At 48.2% G+C, this 16,055-nt stretch overlaps 1 protein-coding gene across 1 annotated transcript in view; it reads left to right on the top strand.

The window, feature by feature from the left end:
• The window catches only part of LOC147730706 (uncharacterized), a 90,657-nt gene that overhangs the window by 18,421 nt on the left and 56,181 nt on the right, over positions 1-16,055 (top strand). Inside the window, exon 4 of the mRNA XM_086955485.1 lies at positions 1,846-1,953. Coding sequence (XP_086811611.1) covers positions 1,846-1,953 — 108 coding nt within the window. The remainder of the gene's footprint in view (positions 1-1,845; positions 1,954-16,055) is intronic.

Raw genomic sequence — 16,055 nt, 5'->3', positions numbered from 1 at the left:
TCAATCAGTTATCCCCCGACAGAAATGTGACAGTGTTAACAATGCTAGGTTTCTTAGTATGTGAGATGCGGTATAAAAAGAAATAAAGACACATAATTCCACCTATCGATAGACGATAAAATGAAGCTCAGTGTCACTCCTAGAAGGAGCCAAGCTGCATATACAACAGGCCCAAGCAGATGTTCGATACCCGATACTGGTACAAAGCTATGGATAAAGGTGCCCATCGTTTACAAGAAACATTTTAATGCAAACAAGACCCTTTACAGCCCTGTTTAATACAGAATCCATCTCAGTGAAAACTGTTCAGCAATAGTTGGACAGATAGGGTAAACTAAAAGCTGCTCGCGCTAACCTTCGCCCTCCCCTGCATGGACCCGGAGCGGGTGCTTCCCGTTGCTTTTTGTATAAGTTGAGGAGGGAAGTTGTGGGTTTTTTGGCAGGGTTAAAGGTTGTTAGTTTTCATAGGGGAGTGGGGGGGGTCTCCGTTCTGCGGGGTCGCGTTGCTTCTCCTGCTGCGGGGGGGGGAGGGCTAGATTGAGGGAGGCGATGTAGGCGGATGGGAATGTTGTAATTTGTTGCTCGTGTGTGGAGAAGGGGCCGGGGTTTCCTGGGGGCCTTGCGCATTAGGCGAGCGGGCGGGAGGCCCCCCCCACCTCGCCATTGATTCTGCTTCGTTCCTCACCGTGCCGAAATAAAATATTAAAATTCCCCGACACTCTCTCAATCAAATGAAAAGAGGCGAGACAAATGTGCACTTCAAGGCTTTAAATCTGAAACTTCCTAATCCCCTGAAGTCCACACTAGACTTCTTGCCCCCATGGGAACATCAAAGCATTCATCCAAGTGATCGGTCTCCAATGAATTTTAGATAAGACAGAATGGAAGGGAATTGATGCGGGTATTGATGCGATTTTAATTCGGAAGAAAGCGGCGTACTAAACGAGCACTAAGATCGGGAATAGAGACTTGTCTTTCTCGAGCGGCGTTTGCGGGCGGTGCCGTAGGAGTGTTTTTCCTTTCAGTCTTATACTCGCTCTTTGTCCAGCTACTTGTGGCCTCGCTGGTCCATTGTCCTCGTGGTTGGGCCCCTCACGCTGGACTCTCTGGGCTTGCCTTCATCACGACCGCCCTCCCTTTCTCTCGATATCCCCTCCACCCTGCCTGCACACCCCCACCAAGAGCCCCAACTTGTCCGTCCCACCCCCCCACCCCCTTCCCCCCCAGCTATGACAGCCGAGTCTGTACCTGAGCAGCTTGGCAGGGCCTTCCTCACAGCATCGAACACAGACAGTGGGCGGGCGGGAGGGAGGGAGGAGGCACGGACAGTGGGCGGGCAGGAGGCAGAAGGCAGGACAACGGGAGCGAGGGCGGGGGATAAACAAGATGTTAAGAAACCTCCGACATGTCCCGGGCTGGCAGCCAATCACAGCGCGGCCCGGGGAATGACGTCACGGGGGTGTCCCGGGCCGGCAGCCAATCACAGCGCGGCCAAGGCAACAAGGGGCGGGACTTAAAAAAAGAGTCAAACGCCCACGATTCGCGTCCTGACGGGGAAACAGTGATGGACAACCATGTCTTCCAATGGCTAGCCTCCATTTATGGAGCTAGCCAATGGAAGAAGGGGCGGATTCAAGTCCCCCATACTGTAAACAAAAGTTTTCGCCTGGGCGGAGCACTGCTTTGCAGTGCTACGGCCAGGTCGAAACCTAAAAATCCACATGCGATTTAACACTTGCTGCACAGATAATTCTGTGTAGTGTGTTTATGTTGCACTTTGTCATCTGATCTGTAAATGTGGCGTGCGGTTGCGGTGTTTGACAAAGTTTGTTTTTTGTTGAACAGGGATTTTCAAGTTATTTTAAAGTATCTACGAGCACAGGCTCGGTTACCTAATGTGAAGTCTTCCACAAGACCGAGAAGATGCTCTAGGCCTCATGTATTTCTTCAGAGGTAAGTGCACTTGATGCTTATTTTATGTTGATGGCCCCTGAATAGTAAACATATATTTGTTTTCCATTTTCATTGCCACTTTATATAATTCATGTTTAAAGAACATGTTTTTGTGTGTTTTATAGTATCCTGTACATTTATTTGAGGCAAATGGGTGTAGTTACAATTGAATTAAATGTTTAACAGTTTCACTTTTTAGTTAAAATTGAAATTGCTTTATTTTATTATGCTTAAAATGTTAACAATATGATTGTAATGGTCAAGAACGCCACCCTATATCTGAAAGGCCACATTTAAGCCAAGCTTAAGTATGCCCTTTCAGACATTTAACCCCTTCCATGCTGATGACGAACCCCAGCCGTCATGCACTACGGTGCTCGTGTGCTGATGACGGCTGGGGTTCGTCATGGCCCGCCCCTGTTCCTTTGTTTACCGCACAGCGGCGGAAACGGGCCAGCAGGGAAGGGGTTATGCCAAGCTTAAATTTGACCTTTCAGATATTTTCAATGATATCCCTTTATCAATGGCTTGAACTAACAAGGCCCTAAACACATATTTTTGTTTGGCAAATTCACAATGTCAAGATTTCTAATGAGAACAATGCTGAAATTGTACCGTGTTGTGGTTCAAGTCAAGTCTGCTGTTCTATACTTTTTTTTTTTTAACATTAATCTGCATTTTCTGCCAGTTTTAATTTTTTGGGTCGAGCCTGGGCAGCACATGCTATGCTCTGCTCTGCGAGGCATGCTGTATTGGGTTACGGCATAGAAGCTCTGCCCATTTCCGCCCATCTTTTCATTTGGATCCTGTTACTGTTCTTGCAAAATCGTTACTTTTCATTTGTGAATAGGCTTAGTATGCCCTCCTTTGTACCACCTTGTCTGCATTTGTAACTTCACATAACAACTGGACTTTTTACTTGTGTTGTTACACGGTCTTCTTTATAAGTCGGTGAGCATTTTTCCTTTAATGTTCTTCCCCTATTCCACCCACGACATTGCAACAGGCCACCTGCTTTTATATACAGAACCTTTTAAATTAGTAAATTTTTTCGATTTGGGTGAAAGCGCACCATACGCGCTTTCACTTTAATGTGCCCCATTCTTTAGACTCTGCTCTCTGTAACCTGAATACGGCGAGCGCGTCTTAAAGGGGGTGCGGCCACCATTAGAGTGGTCTTGCGTTTGCGAGAGTTTGAGCTAGTTGCATTAAAAATGACAATGCCTTTTATATATGTATGGCTTTAAAAAGCACATAAATAAATGGCATTGGCATTTACAATACCAATAGCATTAACCTGCGCACATGTGAGACCTATTGCATTAAAAATACTTGTTTCTTTTGTACCTGAGCTTGGTCTTTGTAACCAGTATGCTACCCGTTTTTTTTTGTCTAGTGCTAATTTATAGTTTGCATTATGAATCATAAATTTATGTACACATGGCGATAGCTGTTACCACCCCCCCACCCCTCTCCCCCTCTTTACAAAGTGGATGCCTATGGTCTGCTGGAAAGAGTTTCAGGATTTAGGACCTGATTTAGATCTTGGCGCGCGGGTTACTCTCACAACAGTGATGGATGGCCCGTCCACCAAAATATAAATCCCATCGGATATTAAAGGGTTTGTATTTTGGCAATTGGAATATCCGTCACTGTGGCCCATGGTCTGCCAATCGCATAAGGCAGGTAGATTACAAAATATATACAAGCCTATGTTATCAAGACCTTTATCTCTAGCACTGTCTGATTGTCTGTGGGTTTGAGTAAGAGCTCTTCGAAATCCAATGTGTGCAGCTTCCTCAAATTATCTTTAACTAGCAGCCTGTCCCGACGTTGTCCGGGTATGAATTGCTGCCGGCCAGTAGTATGTTGTTCTGTAGGATTTCGTTTTGATAGCATTTCTTATCTGTGACAGGCCTGTGAAACGCTCCGATTCACTGTGCACTGCTGATGCACTTAAGAGTGCGCGTTCAGTAGTGTGTGAACTCGAGTTTCCTTACTTTATTTTTCATTGCAATATTATATAGCGCGAACTCGACAACATGGCATGAGCACAATTTACTTTACAGAAGAACACATTCATTTGTGGTAGGCACAGGGAGACAAAGCGATTTTTATGCAAACAAAAAGAAGGAGTATCCCCAGCGTCAGGTTTTTGAAGGAAAAAACTTTCGGAGGGTGAATTGTTTGGCAAAAGAAAAAAGGAAAAAAGTCAACCTTTTTGATAGGAAACCCCTCACTCACCACCTAGTGGTGACTTGCTTCATCATCGGGGTCCACCCTGGTGACCTAGCGTCACCAGGATGTGCTTCGACACCTGGGTTACAGTGGAGCAGGTGTGACTGTTTGTGCAAAAAAAGGTGTTAAAAATTGTCCTGGTAGTCTTAAAAACAATCTTTATTACAAAGTAATCAGAACAATGTTTAAAAAAATTATTGGCGAGATATACCTTGGTGAGTTACGGCCAAGGTATCTCTATATGTGTGTGGGTGGCTTGGTCAACATGTTTCTACCTTCAGGGCAGTAGCCCGGTATTCTTCAGGACCAAAAACAGGTGGATGGGGGGTGTGTGCCCCCTAAAAGGCACACCCTCACCTGATCCCCTGTGAACCAACTGGAAAAATTACCAGCGGTAGATGTGCTCTTTAAAATAAAGAGCAATGTCTGGTTGCAAAAAAAGACCTGTGGGGGGAAGTAAAAGAGTACCGGATTCAGTAGAGTTTCTATACTTTCCTGTTACGTCGTGCAGTGTCTCTGTGAAATGGATAATCATGCCATGGGACGTGCCCTCCGAGTGATCAAGTATAGTGTTCAATACGGGTGGTTGGCAGGGGAGTGTTATCCGAGTGTGCACTCTAGTCATAAGGTGCTTAAGTTTGTCATGCAGTACGTTATTATTGCCTTCATGGAGATATATATACAAACATGCATTTCATTTCAAATGCATACATACTTAATTTAACATTCGTCTCATTCAACCATCTATTGTGCCCGGTGAATTTCTATGGGCGTCTCTAGGTGGGCGTGGCAGGTAGTGGCATGTCCTCGTATGTCCAATGGTACTAGGTAGTGCCCAAAATTATACTAGATTGTGCCACGATTTGTATATTTTTAACAGACAAGACACACAAACAAAAAACATGTAGGAGTGCACATAGGTTTCATGGTTCGAACATGGGGCTTACTTGTTTTAAGCCTTTTGATTACTTCAACGGGCAGGGGGTAGGGTCTTTTAACCACCAAACCTAGTTCTGAAAAGGCGCGAAAGGTATGAGTAAAAAGAGCGCAGGGTCCGTTAGGGATCGCACTAGTTGTCGGTTTTGGGTTCCATCTCATTAAGGAGCAACGCGATGCATTTTACTTACAGTTGGCGGGAAATAAAGCGGCCATTCACCTACTCCTCTCCTCCTCTGCTCGGCTAGTAGTGCTGTGTGGGAGTCCTTCCGTTAAATGAGAAACTCTCTTCCGGGAAGGGCGTGGTGCCGTGCGCCGGAGGGGGAGGGGTTACAGGGCGGTGCCTGATGACGCGGCGAACGCGTATGTTTGTAAACAAAGCGCGTCCCGTTTACTAACCATCCAAGGGGTGGTGCGGGGATGTAGGATATTCATTAAAAATGAATATTAGTATCTAGATTTTAACATCAGAATCTGGTGACGCGGAAACACGCAGATGTTAGTAAACATAAAGCGTGTTCCGGAGTGAAGTGCTTGGAATAGTTTTAAGCGCATGAAGAAGCGGGGATTGCAGTGTTTGCCATTTGACCACCAACACAAAAACATTGAACCTTGAGGAAGGCAAAACGTGGGAACAGAGGGCACACACGAACTGCAATAGCCAAAATGTTGTATACCTGATCAAATGCTCCTGTGATATACCATACATTGGTATGACCACCCGTAAAGCAAAACAACGGATATCTGAACATCGTAGCACAATCAGGTGCAAGAAAAACAACACAAGACTCACGGACCATTTCTTAACAATGGGACATACCCCAAACGACATGTGGTGGACTATCATTGAGCAAATACAGCAGGGTCCTAACATACAGTCACGCCTATATGAGAAAGAACAGAGGTGGATTTATAGACTTTCCACGCACAAAGTTGGACTCAATGACAATATCCCATGGGCCAGTGTGCTTAAATGACCCACTAACTGAGCTCATATATCCCACGATAAGGAGCTGTACTACTGTAGTTGTTTGTTCCTCCACCTAGCCCCACCGGCTAACAATGGGGCAATTCGACTACTCTGTACAAAAGGCATTATGTCTCTACGCACTAAAAACTTGCATAATGTAGGGTGACCTTCCTCATCTAGCTGCACCCACTACTGATGGCCCCTTCTTCATGCGCTTAAAACTTTTCTAAACACTCCACTCCGGTGCACGCTTTATGTTTACCAACATCTGCGTGTTTCCACGTCACCAGATTCTGATACTAAACCCAGGTACTGACACTCATCATCAATGAGTATCGTCTAGTTGCACCTATTACTAAGGGCCGCTTCTTCATGCGCTTAAAACTATTCCAAGCACTTCACTCCGGAACACGCTTTATGTTTACTAACATCTGCGTGTTTCCGCGTCACCAGATTCTGATGTTAAAATCTAGATACTAATATTCATTTTTAATGAATATCCTACATCCCCGCACCACCCCTTGGATGGTTAGTAAACGGGACGCGCTTTGTTTACAAACATACGCGTTCGCCGCGTCATCAGGCACCGCCCTGTAACCCCTCCCCCTCCGGCGCACGGCACCACGCCCTTCCCGGAAGAGAGTTTCTCATTTAACGGAAGGACTCCCACACGGCACTACTAGCCGAGCAGAGGAGGAGAGGAGTAGGTGAATGGCCGCTTTATTTCCCGCCAACTGTAAGTAAAATGCATCGCGTTGCTCCTTAATGAGATGGAACCCAAAACCGACAACTAGTGCGATCCCTAACGGACCCTGCGCTCTTTTTACTCATACCTTTCGCGCCTTTTCAGAACTAGGTTTGGTGGTTAAAAGACCCTACCCCCTGCCCGTTGAAGTAATCAAAAGGCTTAAAACAAGTAAGCCCCATGTTCGAACCATGAAACCTATGTGCACTCCTACATGTTTTTTGTTTGTGTGTCTTGTCTGTTAAAAATATACAAATCGTGGCACAATCTAGTATAATTTTGGGCACTACCTAGTACCATTGGACATACGAGGACATGCCACTACCTGCCACGCCCACCTAGAGACGCCCATAGAAATTCACCGGGCACAATAGATGGTTGAATGAGACGAATGTTAAATTAAGTATGTATGCATTTGAAATGAAATGCATGTTTGTATATATATCTCCATGAAGGCAATAATAACGTACTGCATGACAAACTTAAGCACCTTATGACTAGAGTGCACACTCGGATAACACTCCCCTGCCAACCACCCGTATTGAACACTATACTTGATCACTCGGAGGGCACGTCCCATGGCATGATTATCCATTTCACAGAGACACTGCACGACGTAACAGGAAAGTATAGAAACTCTACTGAATCCGGTACTCTTTTACTTCCCCCCACAGGTCTTTTTTTGCAACCAGACATTGCTCTTTATTTTAAAGAGCACATCTACCGCTGGTAATTTTTCCAGTTGGTTCACAGGGGATCAGGTGAGGGTGTGCCTTTTAGGGGGCACACACCCCCCATCCACCTGTTTTTGGTCCTGAAGAATACCGGGCTACTGCCCTGAAGGTAGAAACATGTTGACCAAGCCACCCACACACATATAGAGATACCTTGGCCGTAACTCACCAAGGTATATCTCGCCAATAATTTTTTTAAACATTGTTCTGATTACTTTGTAATAAAGATTGTTTTTAAGACTACCAGGACAATTTTTAACACCTTTTTTTGCACAAACAGTCACACCTGCTCCACTGTAACCCAGGTGTCGAAGCACATCCTGGTGACGCTAGGTCACCAGGGTGGACCCCGATGATGAAGCAAGTCACCACTAGGTGGTGAGTGAGGGGTTTCCTATCAAAAAGGTTGACTTTTTTCCTTTTTTCTTTTGCCAAACAATTCACCCTCCGAAAGTTTTTTCCTTCAAAAACCTGACGCTGGGGATACTCCTTCTTTTTGTTTGCATAAATATTCCTACCAGGGGAACAGGAGATATCTCTTGTCACTTCCCAAGTGACATTATCCCTTGCTCTCTCAATTGTTTTCAAAGACAAAGCGATTTGCCTGGAATCACAGGATGTTGAGCTGATGCCGAGATTCGAACGTAGCTCCTCAGCTCTAAAGTTCGCAATTCTAGAACTTGTGGCGGGAGGTGTGTCTAAAAGTGTATGTCGGTGCTGGCCATCAATGAGAGAGACTTGTGCATTTTTCAAATGGGTGGTGAAAAAATGAGTATGTTGCTGGAGATGTGGGCCCCTGTGCCACCAATGTACTTACCGGGGGAGGGTAAACACCCATTATTCCGCAACTCTCTTTCCGCATACCATCACTCCGCATACTTTCATTACGAATGTACCATGACTCCGCAATGTAATGCCATTATAACGCATGGCATTACATTTTATATGCTTCTACCACGCATACATTTAAAACGAAATTCGTTGTAAATGCATGAATGGTAAAAGCATGTTTTTTTAATGTTTGGATAAGGTAAGTATGGGTATAGGGGTATATGTTTTGGGGTACTGAGGTGTATGTTTTGGGGTGTTTGGGTATTTTAAGGGTTCAGATATAGTTTTGGGTTATGGGGTACAGGGGTAGTTTTAGGGTTTAGGGATAGGTATAGGTTTTGGGGTACAGGGGTATTTTTAGGGTTCAGGGGTAGGTTTGGGTTTTAGGGTACAGGGGTATTTTAAGGGTTCAGGGCTAGGTTTGGTTTTGGGGTACAGGGGTATTTTTAGGGTTCAGGGCTAGGTTTGGGTTTTGGGGTACAGGGGTATTTTAGGGTTCAGGGGTAGGTTTGGGTTTTGGGGTATAGGGTTATTTTTAGGGTTCAGGGCTAGGTTTGGGATTTGGGGTACAGGGGTATTTTTAGGGTTCAGGGGTAGGTTTGGGTTTTGGGGTACAGGGGTATTTCAGGGCTCAGGGGTAGGTTTGGGTTTTGGGGTACAGTGGTAATTTTAGGGTTCAGGGGTAGGTTTGGGTTTTGGGGTACAGGGGTATTTTTAGGGTTCAGGGGTAGGTTTGGGTTTTGAGGTACAGGGGTATTTATAGGGTTCATGGCTAGGTTTAGGGTAAAGGGGTATTTTTAGGGTTTAGGGATAGGTTTGGGTTTTGGGGTACAGGGTATATTTATAGGGTCAAGATGGGTTAGTGTTTAAGGGTGTTGGGGTATTTTAAGGAGTAAGGGTGGGTTATGATTATGGGGTACAGGGGTATTTAAAGGGAGCAGGGTGGGATTAGCACACGATATGAGACATGGCATGAAGGGCATAACATACCACACGCCCCCACCGTTTGTCACGCCCATAGCACAATGCAGACACGCCCACAAGGGACTACTTTGCTGGCACAGTTCTTTGACCTTTTAAATGTATATGGTGGGCGTCTGCATAGCCTATGTCCTTCTGCTGCAACTGCCCTTTCCAACGCTGTATTGGGTGTTGTGATTGGTGCTGTGGTTCCTGAGATTACCCGCCTCAAAGGTTTGGGCTCCCTCTTTATTATAATAGTATGGATAATGGCATCTCATTTTTTTTATTTTTTATGCGTGATTCTAATACAGGGGCTTACACAGTAATGTCCTAAATTGGTGTGATGTACTTTCAGTTCTTTCATTGTTGGGCCTGGTGGTTATTCACACTGATTTACCACTCGGTAGTTTTGACTTTCCCAATATCCCAGTTGCCTTTGAATGCCTGTGTCTTGCACACGGCAGAACAGTATTTTAATAAAGAATGCTTCAGCTAGTTTTTTTCTACCAGCTAGGAATCCCAGCACGAGCATCCCTTTCTCAGGCAGCAACCATGAGGAAATGAGGGCAGGACATGCAATCAGTTTCGGCATTGGTCATCAGTGAAAGTGTGATGTTTGTCTTACCCATTTCAGTTCCCTGAACCACACTTCAAACTGGCAATGCCAAATTGTTAGACCTGTCTGGCTTTTTGGCGAAGTCCCTCCTAATTATTATTTATTTTGTCCCCTTTTTGCGCCTCATACCCTTATTAATTTTTTGTGTCTACTGACTTTTTGTAGGTGTTGGCCAGGGGGATAGGTGTTCTCTCTCCCCCTCATAATCTTTTACCTCAGGCCCAGAGGCCTGTTCTGACAGGAAAGTTGGCACCACCTAAAATGGTGGTCACCAACTGCCCCAACTGTCACCAACAGAACTTGGCCATAGCCTAACATAGGGCATTCCAGAACCTTCTGGTCCATTCTGGACCACTGAAGGGCAGCCTATATAAGGCGGAATGCGGGGCAGCCATTTTGTCTACCTGTGGAAGTCAGCTGGAGGACAGGTGGTAGCTAAGGGTGGGAAAAGGTTAGACTTAGGGTTTACCTCCTGAACTGGGAAGCTGCCTATTTGGTCCAACCCCCAACTCCCCTTTTAGTTATTTGTCCTGGCCCCGCTGTGGGAAGTTACTGGAGACCCTGGGCGCCTGTGTGACCCCTAGTCTAGAACAGAGGGGTGAGAACAGGAGAAGGAGACTGCGGAGTAGTGGAGCGCAGTCCTCTGCCCAGTGTGAGGATCTGAACTAAAGAAGACTCCTGAGCCTGTCATCTGTCCAGTAAGGTGGGCTGGGGTTGCAGTGCCTCAAAAGTGCACAGTGACTTTTCATTGAAGAAGCGCCCCCCCCCCCCCCCCCCCCCCCCCCCTCCTTCTTTGATTCCCTCCTCCCTTCTGAGGAAAGGACGGAAGCTGGTGGCCTGGGTGGCGCTGTACCCCCTCTTACCTGAGGCAGGACTGCTAGGGAGCCGATCCCCCCTCAAGCGCTAAGGTGGTGAAGTGTGGAGGGAAGTCTCATCCCTTCTGAGAAGCCCTGATTGCTGCTGCCGCGGTCGGGACCCCGGGGGCACTGGCCGCGTCATCGTGAAAAACCCCGAGGTCTGAAGTTAGGGAGCGCTGCCGCGCATGCCTCAAGTGTTTCCACTTTATTGACCAGGAGGGGCTTCAGTTCGCGCAGGCTCTGAGGAAGCGGCGTCTTGACCGCGGAGCCTGCGCTGGAAAAGGCAGGAGCGTCTTGGCAGGCTGAGAGGCGGGACGAGAGCGAGCGCCTTCCGCGCATGTCCGCCGAGGGAGCACCTTTGTGAGGAGAGGCGCCGGGGAAGTTTTACAGGAGCGCCGAGTGATCCTGTCTTCTCCTCCTGCTCGAGCGCCACACTGAAGAGCTGGCCCGAGCAGGGAGGGGGAGCTAAGAGGCCCAGAAGGGGCCCGGGGGCATCGTGTTTTCAGTCCCTGACGCCCCCTAAGTGAGAGACCCACCGAGGAGTTGGCCCAAACCCAGTAACACCGAGGAGACCCCTGAGGCGAGAGAGCCTCTGCAGCCTCGGTTCCTAGCCCCTCCTTTTCTGTGTCACCTTTCCCTCTTGGCGCAGGACAGCCTCAACAACAGCTGGAAACAAGTAAGGAGGTACTGAAAAGGGGGAGAGTGGCACTAAAGGTCATCTGGAAATAACTCACATCCTATTAATTACCACAGCTGAGTGACACACAGGAGGGAGTAACTTGAAGGGATCATCAGCAACTGTGTATTAGGAAGTGAGGGGGGGTTGGTGTTGGGAGAGACCAGTATTGGGCACAATACAGTATCCAGTTGTAATTACTTCTGGGGTCTTATGAAATGCATAATTGATGTGGGTCTTGATCTGGGAGTCTACTGTGTTTTGATTAATTTATTGACAAGTGTATTGTCTTATTGAACAAGATTCTAGTAGGGTAATAATTAGCCTGATTGATTCTAAGGTACAGTTTATCCTAATGCGAAAGTGTGATAGGAGTTCAAGAATATAGTAACTGCTTTAAAGACAACGTGATAATCTGCTAGTAATTTAAAAAGTGTAATTGCTGATCCTAAAAGTGACTTGAAATGTTTTGAGCTATTTAAATGTGAGCTACTAATATTTGACAACAAAGAGAATATTATTTTTATATAAAGCAGTACGTATTTTCATATAATTTTGGTGTAGTGTTTTCTTTTTGAGTGCTATTGCGTGGAATTACTTTTGGGTGGTCTGCAACCTTTACACTGTGCCTCTGATATGCTAGTCTTGCCCTAGGCCAGGCTACCTAATTCCAACACAAATCATTAGGTACACATGCTCAATAGCCAAACCCATTCTTTGGAGGTTGAAAGTGGTTTCCTTTGGTGACTCTGTACTGATTTTACTCATATCTTAATGTGGCTACACTGGGCAACCTGGGAAATTCCAATTCTTTTACTAGTACCAAGGAGTTGTACCATATCGCAAAGTGAGAAAAAGTACAAAAAATAAATAAAAGGCTCTTTAATTCTACATTCCCAGGTTCTTTCCTCTGTGTTTTAGGCAAACTAATTCAAACAAGCCTACAAACTGCAACCAGACAAAACAGCAGACTAGAAACTACCTCCACCAGTAAAGCAATTCCCTACACCGAATTGGGCTCCACCTAAAGGACCCAGAAAGGATGCAGAATCTGATTTTTAGGTTTAAAGTATTTTATTGCATCAATGAAAACAATACAAACAGATACAGTCGTCTCGAAAGAGGTCGTGCAAAGTTTCCGCTACAGGAGCGCAATCAGCGAGTAAGTTGCGACATGTACAACGTCGCTCAGAGCATGGTGTCAGGTGCGCATGCAGTGTCGACAATTCCAAGAACCAACACCCCCTTACCCAACTCCCCTCCCCCCCCCCCCTTCCATCCCACTCCCGGGTCCCTCCCCCCCCTCCCCGCGTACTGTGCTAAAATCGCCCCCCCTCCCCTACCATCTCTGCAATGTACCCCCCCCCCCTCCCGCCTCACACCCCCCCCCCCCCCCCCCCCCCCCCAGGCATTTCAGGTGGACGGAGCAGTCAGGGATGTTAGTCGTAGCAGCCGGAGATATCGGGGACAGGTAATTTCCTTGAATTCTGATTGTAATAAGGTATGGAATGGCAGCCACAGCTCTTCAAACTTATCTACCTCACCCGCCACCGTGAGGGACATCTTCTCCATTCCCAGGACATGCCACAACCTGTGTAACCAACCAACAGTGGTGGGGAGCGTGGTAGTGCGCCAGTAAATGAGTATGTTCTGGATCGCTGAGCCCAATGCAATCGCTATCTGTCTACCTTTTCTAGATCTCAGAGGATACATCAGGCCGTTGGGCAAGCCCAGCAGGACATAGGCGGGGAAGCGAGGCAGTTCAATGTCAAAGCACAGGTCTATCTCATCCAAAACCTCTTTCCAATAGGGACTCAATAAAGGGCAATCCCGTAGTACATGTGTAAGCGTGCCGATCTGCCCACACTCTCGCCAACAGGTGCGCGCAATGTTACGATTCATTTTGTGCAATCTTTCCGGCGTGTAGTACCAGTAGGTGGATATCTTAGTGAACGTTTCGGTGAGTCCGGTATGGTACGCGGAGTGGCGTGCCCGGTAGGAAATGTGATCCCAATCTGTGTGACTCAGCGCCCTTCCCAGCTCCCGTTCCCAGCGCTCCCGTCCGGGATTGTAGATGTGAAAAGGGGGGGGGGGGTTGCAGGAGCTTATATAGATCTGAGATGAGCTTGGCGTCCGAGGAGCACGTCACCAGCCACCTCTCGTAAGGCGTGAGCTTCCGGTCAGCAAAGTCCCGCACCTGCGGCTGAACCGCCCAATGACGCACCTGCATATATCTCATCCGCTCAGTCTCAGGCAGGTGGTATTCCCGTCGGAGATCCTGAAAGGATATGGCGCCGTCCGGGCCGCATATATGAAACAGTGCACTGCATCTAGCCGTTCGCCAGTGTACGTAGGCCCCGGGCTCCATCCCAGACTGGAAGTCCGGATTCTCGACCACCGGCGTGAACGGTGACTGGAAGGTGGTGAGCTCATGCTTAGCATTCACGGCGTCCCAGACTCGAAGCGGGACTCGTGTGATAAAGGTCGCATATAGGTTGGGGGGACGGTGAGCTCTGCGCAGGAAGGGGACCTCCTGCAGAGTCCTGCCCGCCACTGCTTGGTCCTGGAATAACCAGTGCTTATCAGATTCCCAACTGCTTCACTCCACCAAATATCGTAGTTGCGCCGCCTGAAAATATTTGTGCAGATCCGGGATGCCAAGTCCCCCGGACTCAGGCGCTAGCGTGGACAGGGCTCTCTTGAGTCTGGGTTTGCGGCCCTGCCATACAAAGCGTGCGATATCCGCCTGAGCCTGTCTAATCCACCCCTTCGGGGGTTGAAGCGGTAGGGCCCGAAAAAGGTATAGTACCTGCGGTAAGAGGGTCATCTTCACCGCAGCAATTCTGCCCAGCAATAACAGCGTTCCTTTGTTCCAGCGGGTCAATTCCTCCTTAATTTTCCTTCCTAAGGCTCCCTAATTGGCCGTCACCAGGTCCGAGGACCAGTGCAAGGGGAAGAGGCCTTGTAACTCGAGTCTCGTGGCGGTGGCCAGCGAGATATCAAGGGCCGCCGATTTCCCCATATTCATCTCAAAGCCCGCCACCGCAGCGAAGGCTTCCAATTCGGTAATGCAAGCAGGGAGCGCCTTTCTCGGATCCTCAAGTGTCAAAATCACGTCATCCGCGTAGAGGCTAACGGTGTGGACATACTTCCCCATCCGAACGCCCGTCCCATCCGGGTTCTGACGAATCCTCTGAGCAAATGGCTCCATATTCCATATAAAGAGCGAAGAGTAGCGGTGACAGCGGGCACCCTTGTCTGGTGCCCCGCTCTATCGTAAACTTTTGGGAGTTGCAACCACTCACTCTCACCACTGCGGACAGAAATCTATAGCAATTGAATATCAGGACGCAGAATTTCTCCCCATTTTGCATAGCCCCTTCTCCAAGTAGGGCCAGTGCACCCGGTCAAACGCTTTCTCCGCATCAATAGAAAGAAGCATTCGCTCTCCAGAGATTCGGGAGGCCTTTTCTAGGATGTGGACCACTCTTTTGGTATTATCAACTGTTTGCCTACCGGGGATAAATCCCGCTTGGTCCGGATCTACGAGCCCCAGCAGGTGAGGTGCTAGACGCGCCGCAAGGATCCCGGTGTACAGCTTGAGGTCTACGTTCAAGAGTGAGATCGGCCGGTAGGAGCCGCACTTAGTCCGGTCTTTTCCCGGCTTGGGGATAACCGACACCGTCGCCTGGAGTAGTTCTGGAGGGATAGCACCCGGCTCAGAAAACGATTTGAAGAGGCGCGTCAACAGCGGCGCCACTTCGGGGCAGAATGTTTTATAGAAAAGTGGGGTGTATCCGTCGGGTCCTGGAGCCTTCCCGTGTTTGAGTCGGTAAATAGCCGTGATCACCTCCTCAATCCGAATGTCCCGTTCCAAGTGCTCTGCCTGTTCCGGGTTAAGGGAGGGGAGATCAACCGAATCCAGATAGTCAGCCTCGGCTTGCCTCGAGGGGGGCGCACCCGCATATAAGTCGGCGTAGTATCGACTGAAACCGTCCGCAATCTGGCCATCCTCTGTGGCCGTTACTCCGCCGGAGACCGATAGCTCCTTCACCCAATGTTGCTGGTGCCTTATACGAACCTTATTCGCCAGGAGCCGGCCGCACCTGTCACCGCCAGTGTAGTACGCATGTTTCAGGCGCAACGCAGCGTATTCCGCCCTATCCATGTCTAGTGCAGACAGGAGTTTCCGGGCGGCTTTAAGTTGCCTCCAGACTCTGGGGGCCCCGGTTCTCTGATGCACCTGTTCCAGCTCCCTCACCTTGCACGTAAGTTCGTCCCTCTTTTGCTGCCGTTCCTTATTTTCTGCCGAGGAAACGGCGATAAACTCACCGCGGAGCACCGCCTTCAAGGCGGCCCACTGTGTCGCTCGAGTGGTGTCACCGTTATCATTGTGCCGCGGATTGCTTGTGCAGTAGGGTGTCCCTGAGGCCCCAGACTCCTCGCGAGGGAGAGACTGGTGGTAGCTGGAAAGTGCCCATCACCGGGGCATAATCCGATAGTGAAAGAACCCCTATTTCAGAGGTCGTGGCTAGC

This window comes from Lissotriton vulgaris, chromosome 2_1, assembly GCF_964263255.1.
Source record: "Lissotriton vulgaris chromosome 2_1, aLisVul1.2, whole genome shotgun sequence".
NCBI classification, from domain to species: Eukaryota; Metazoa; Chordata; class Amphibia; order Caudata; family Salamandridae; genus Lissotriton; species Lissotriton vulgaris.
Note: the sequence above shows the minus strand (reverse complement) of the source record. Positions and strands in the feature narration are given on the sequence as shown.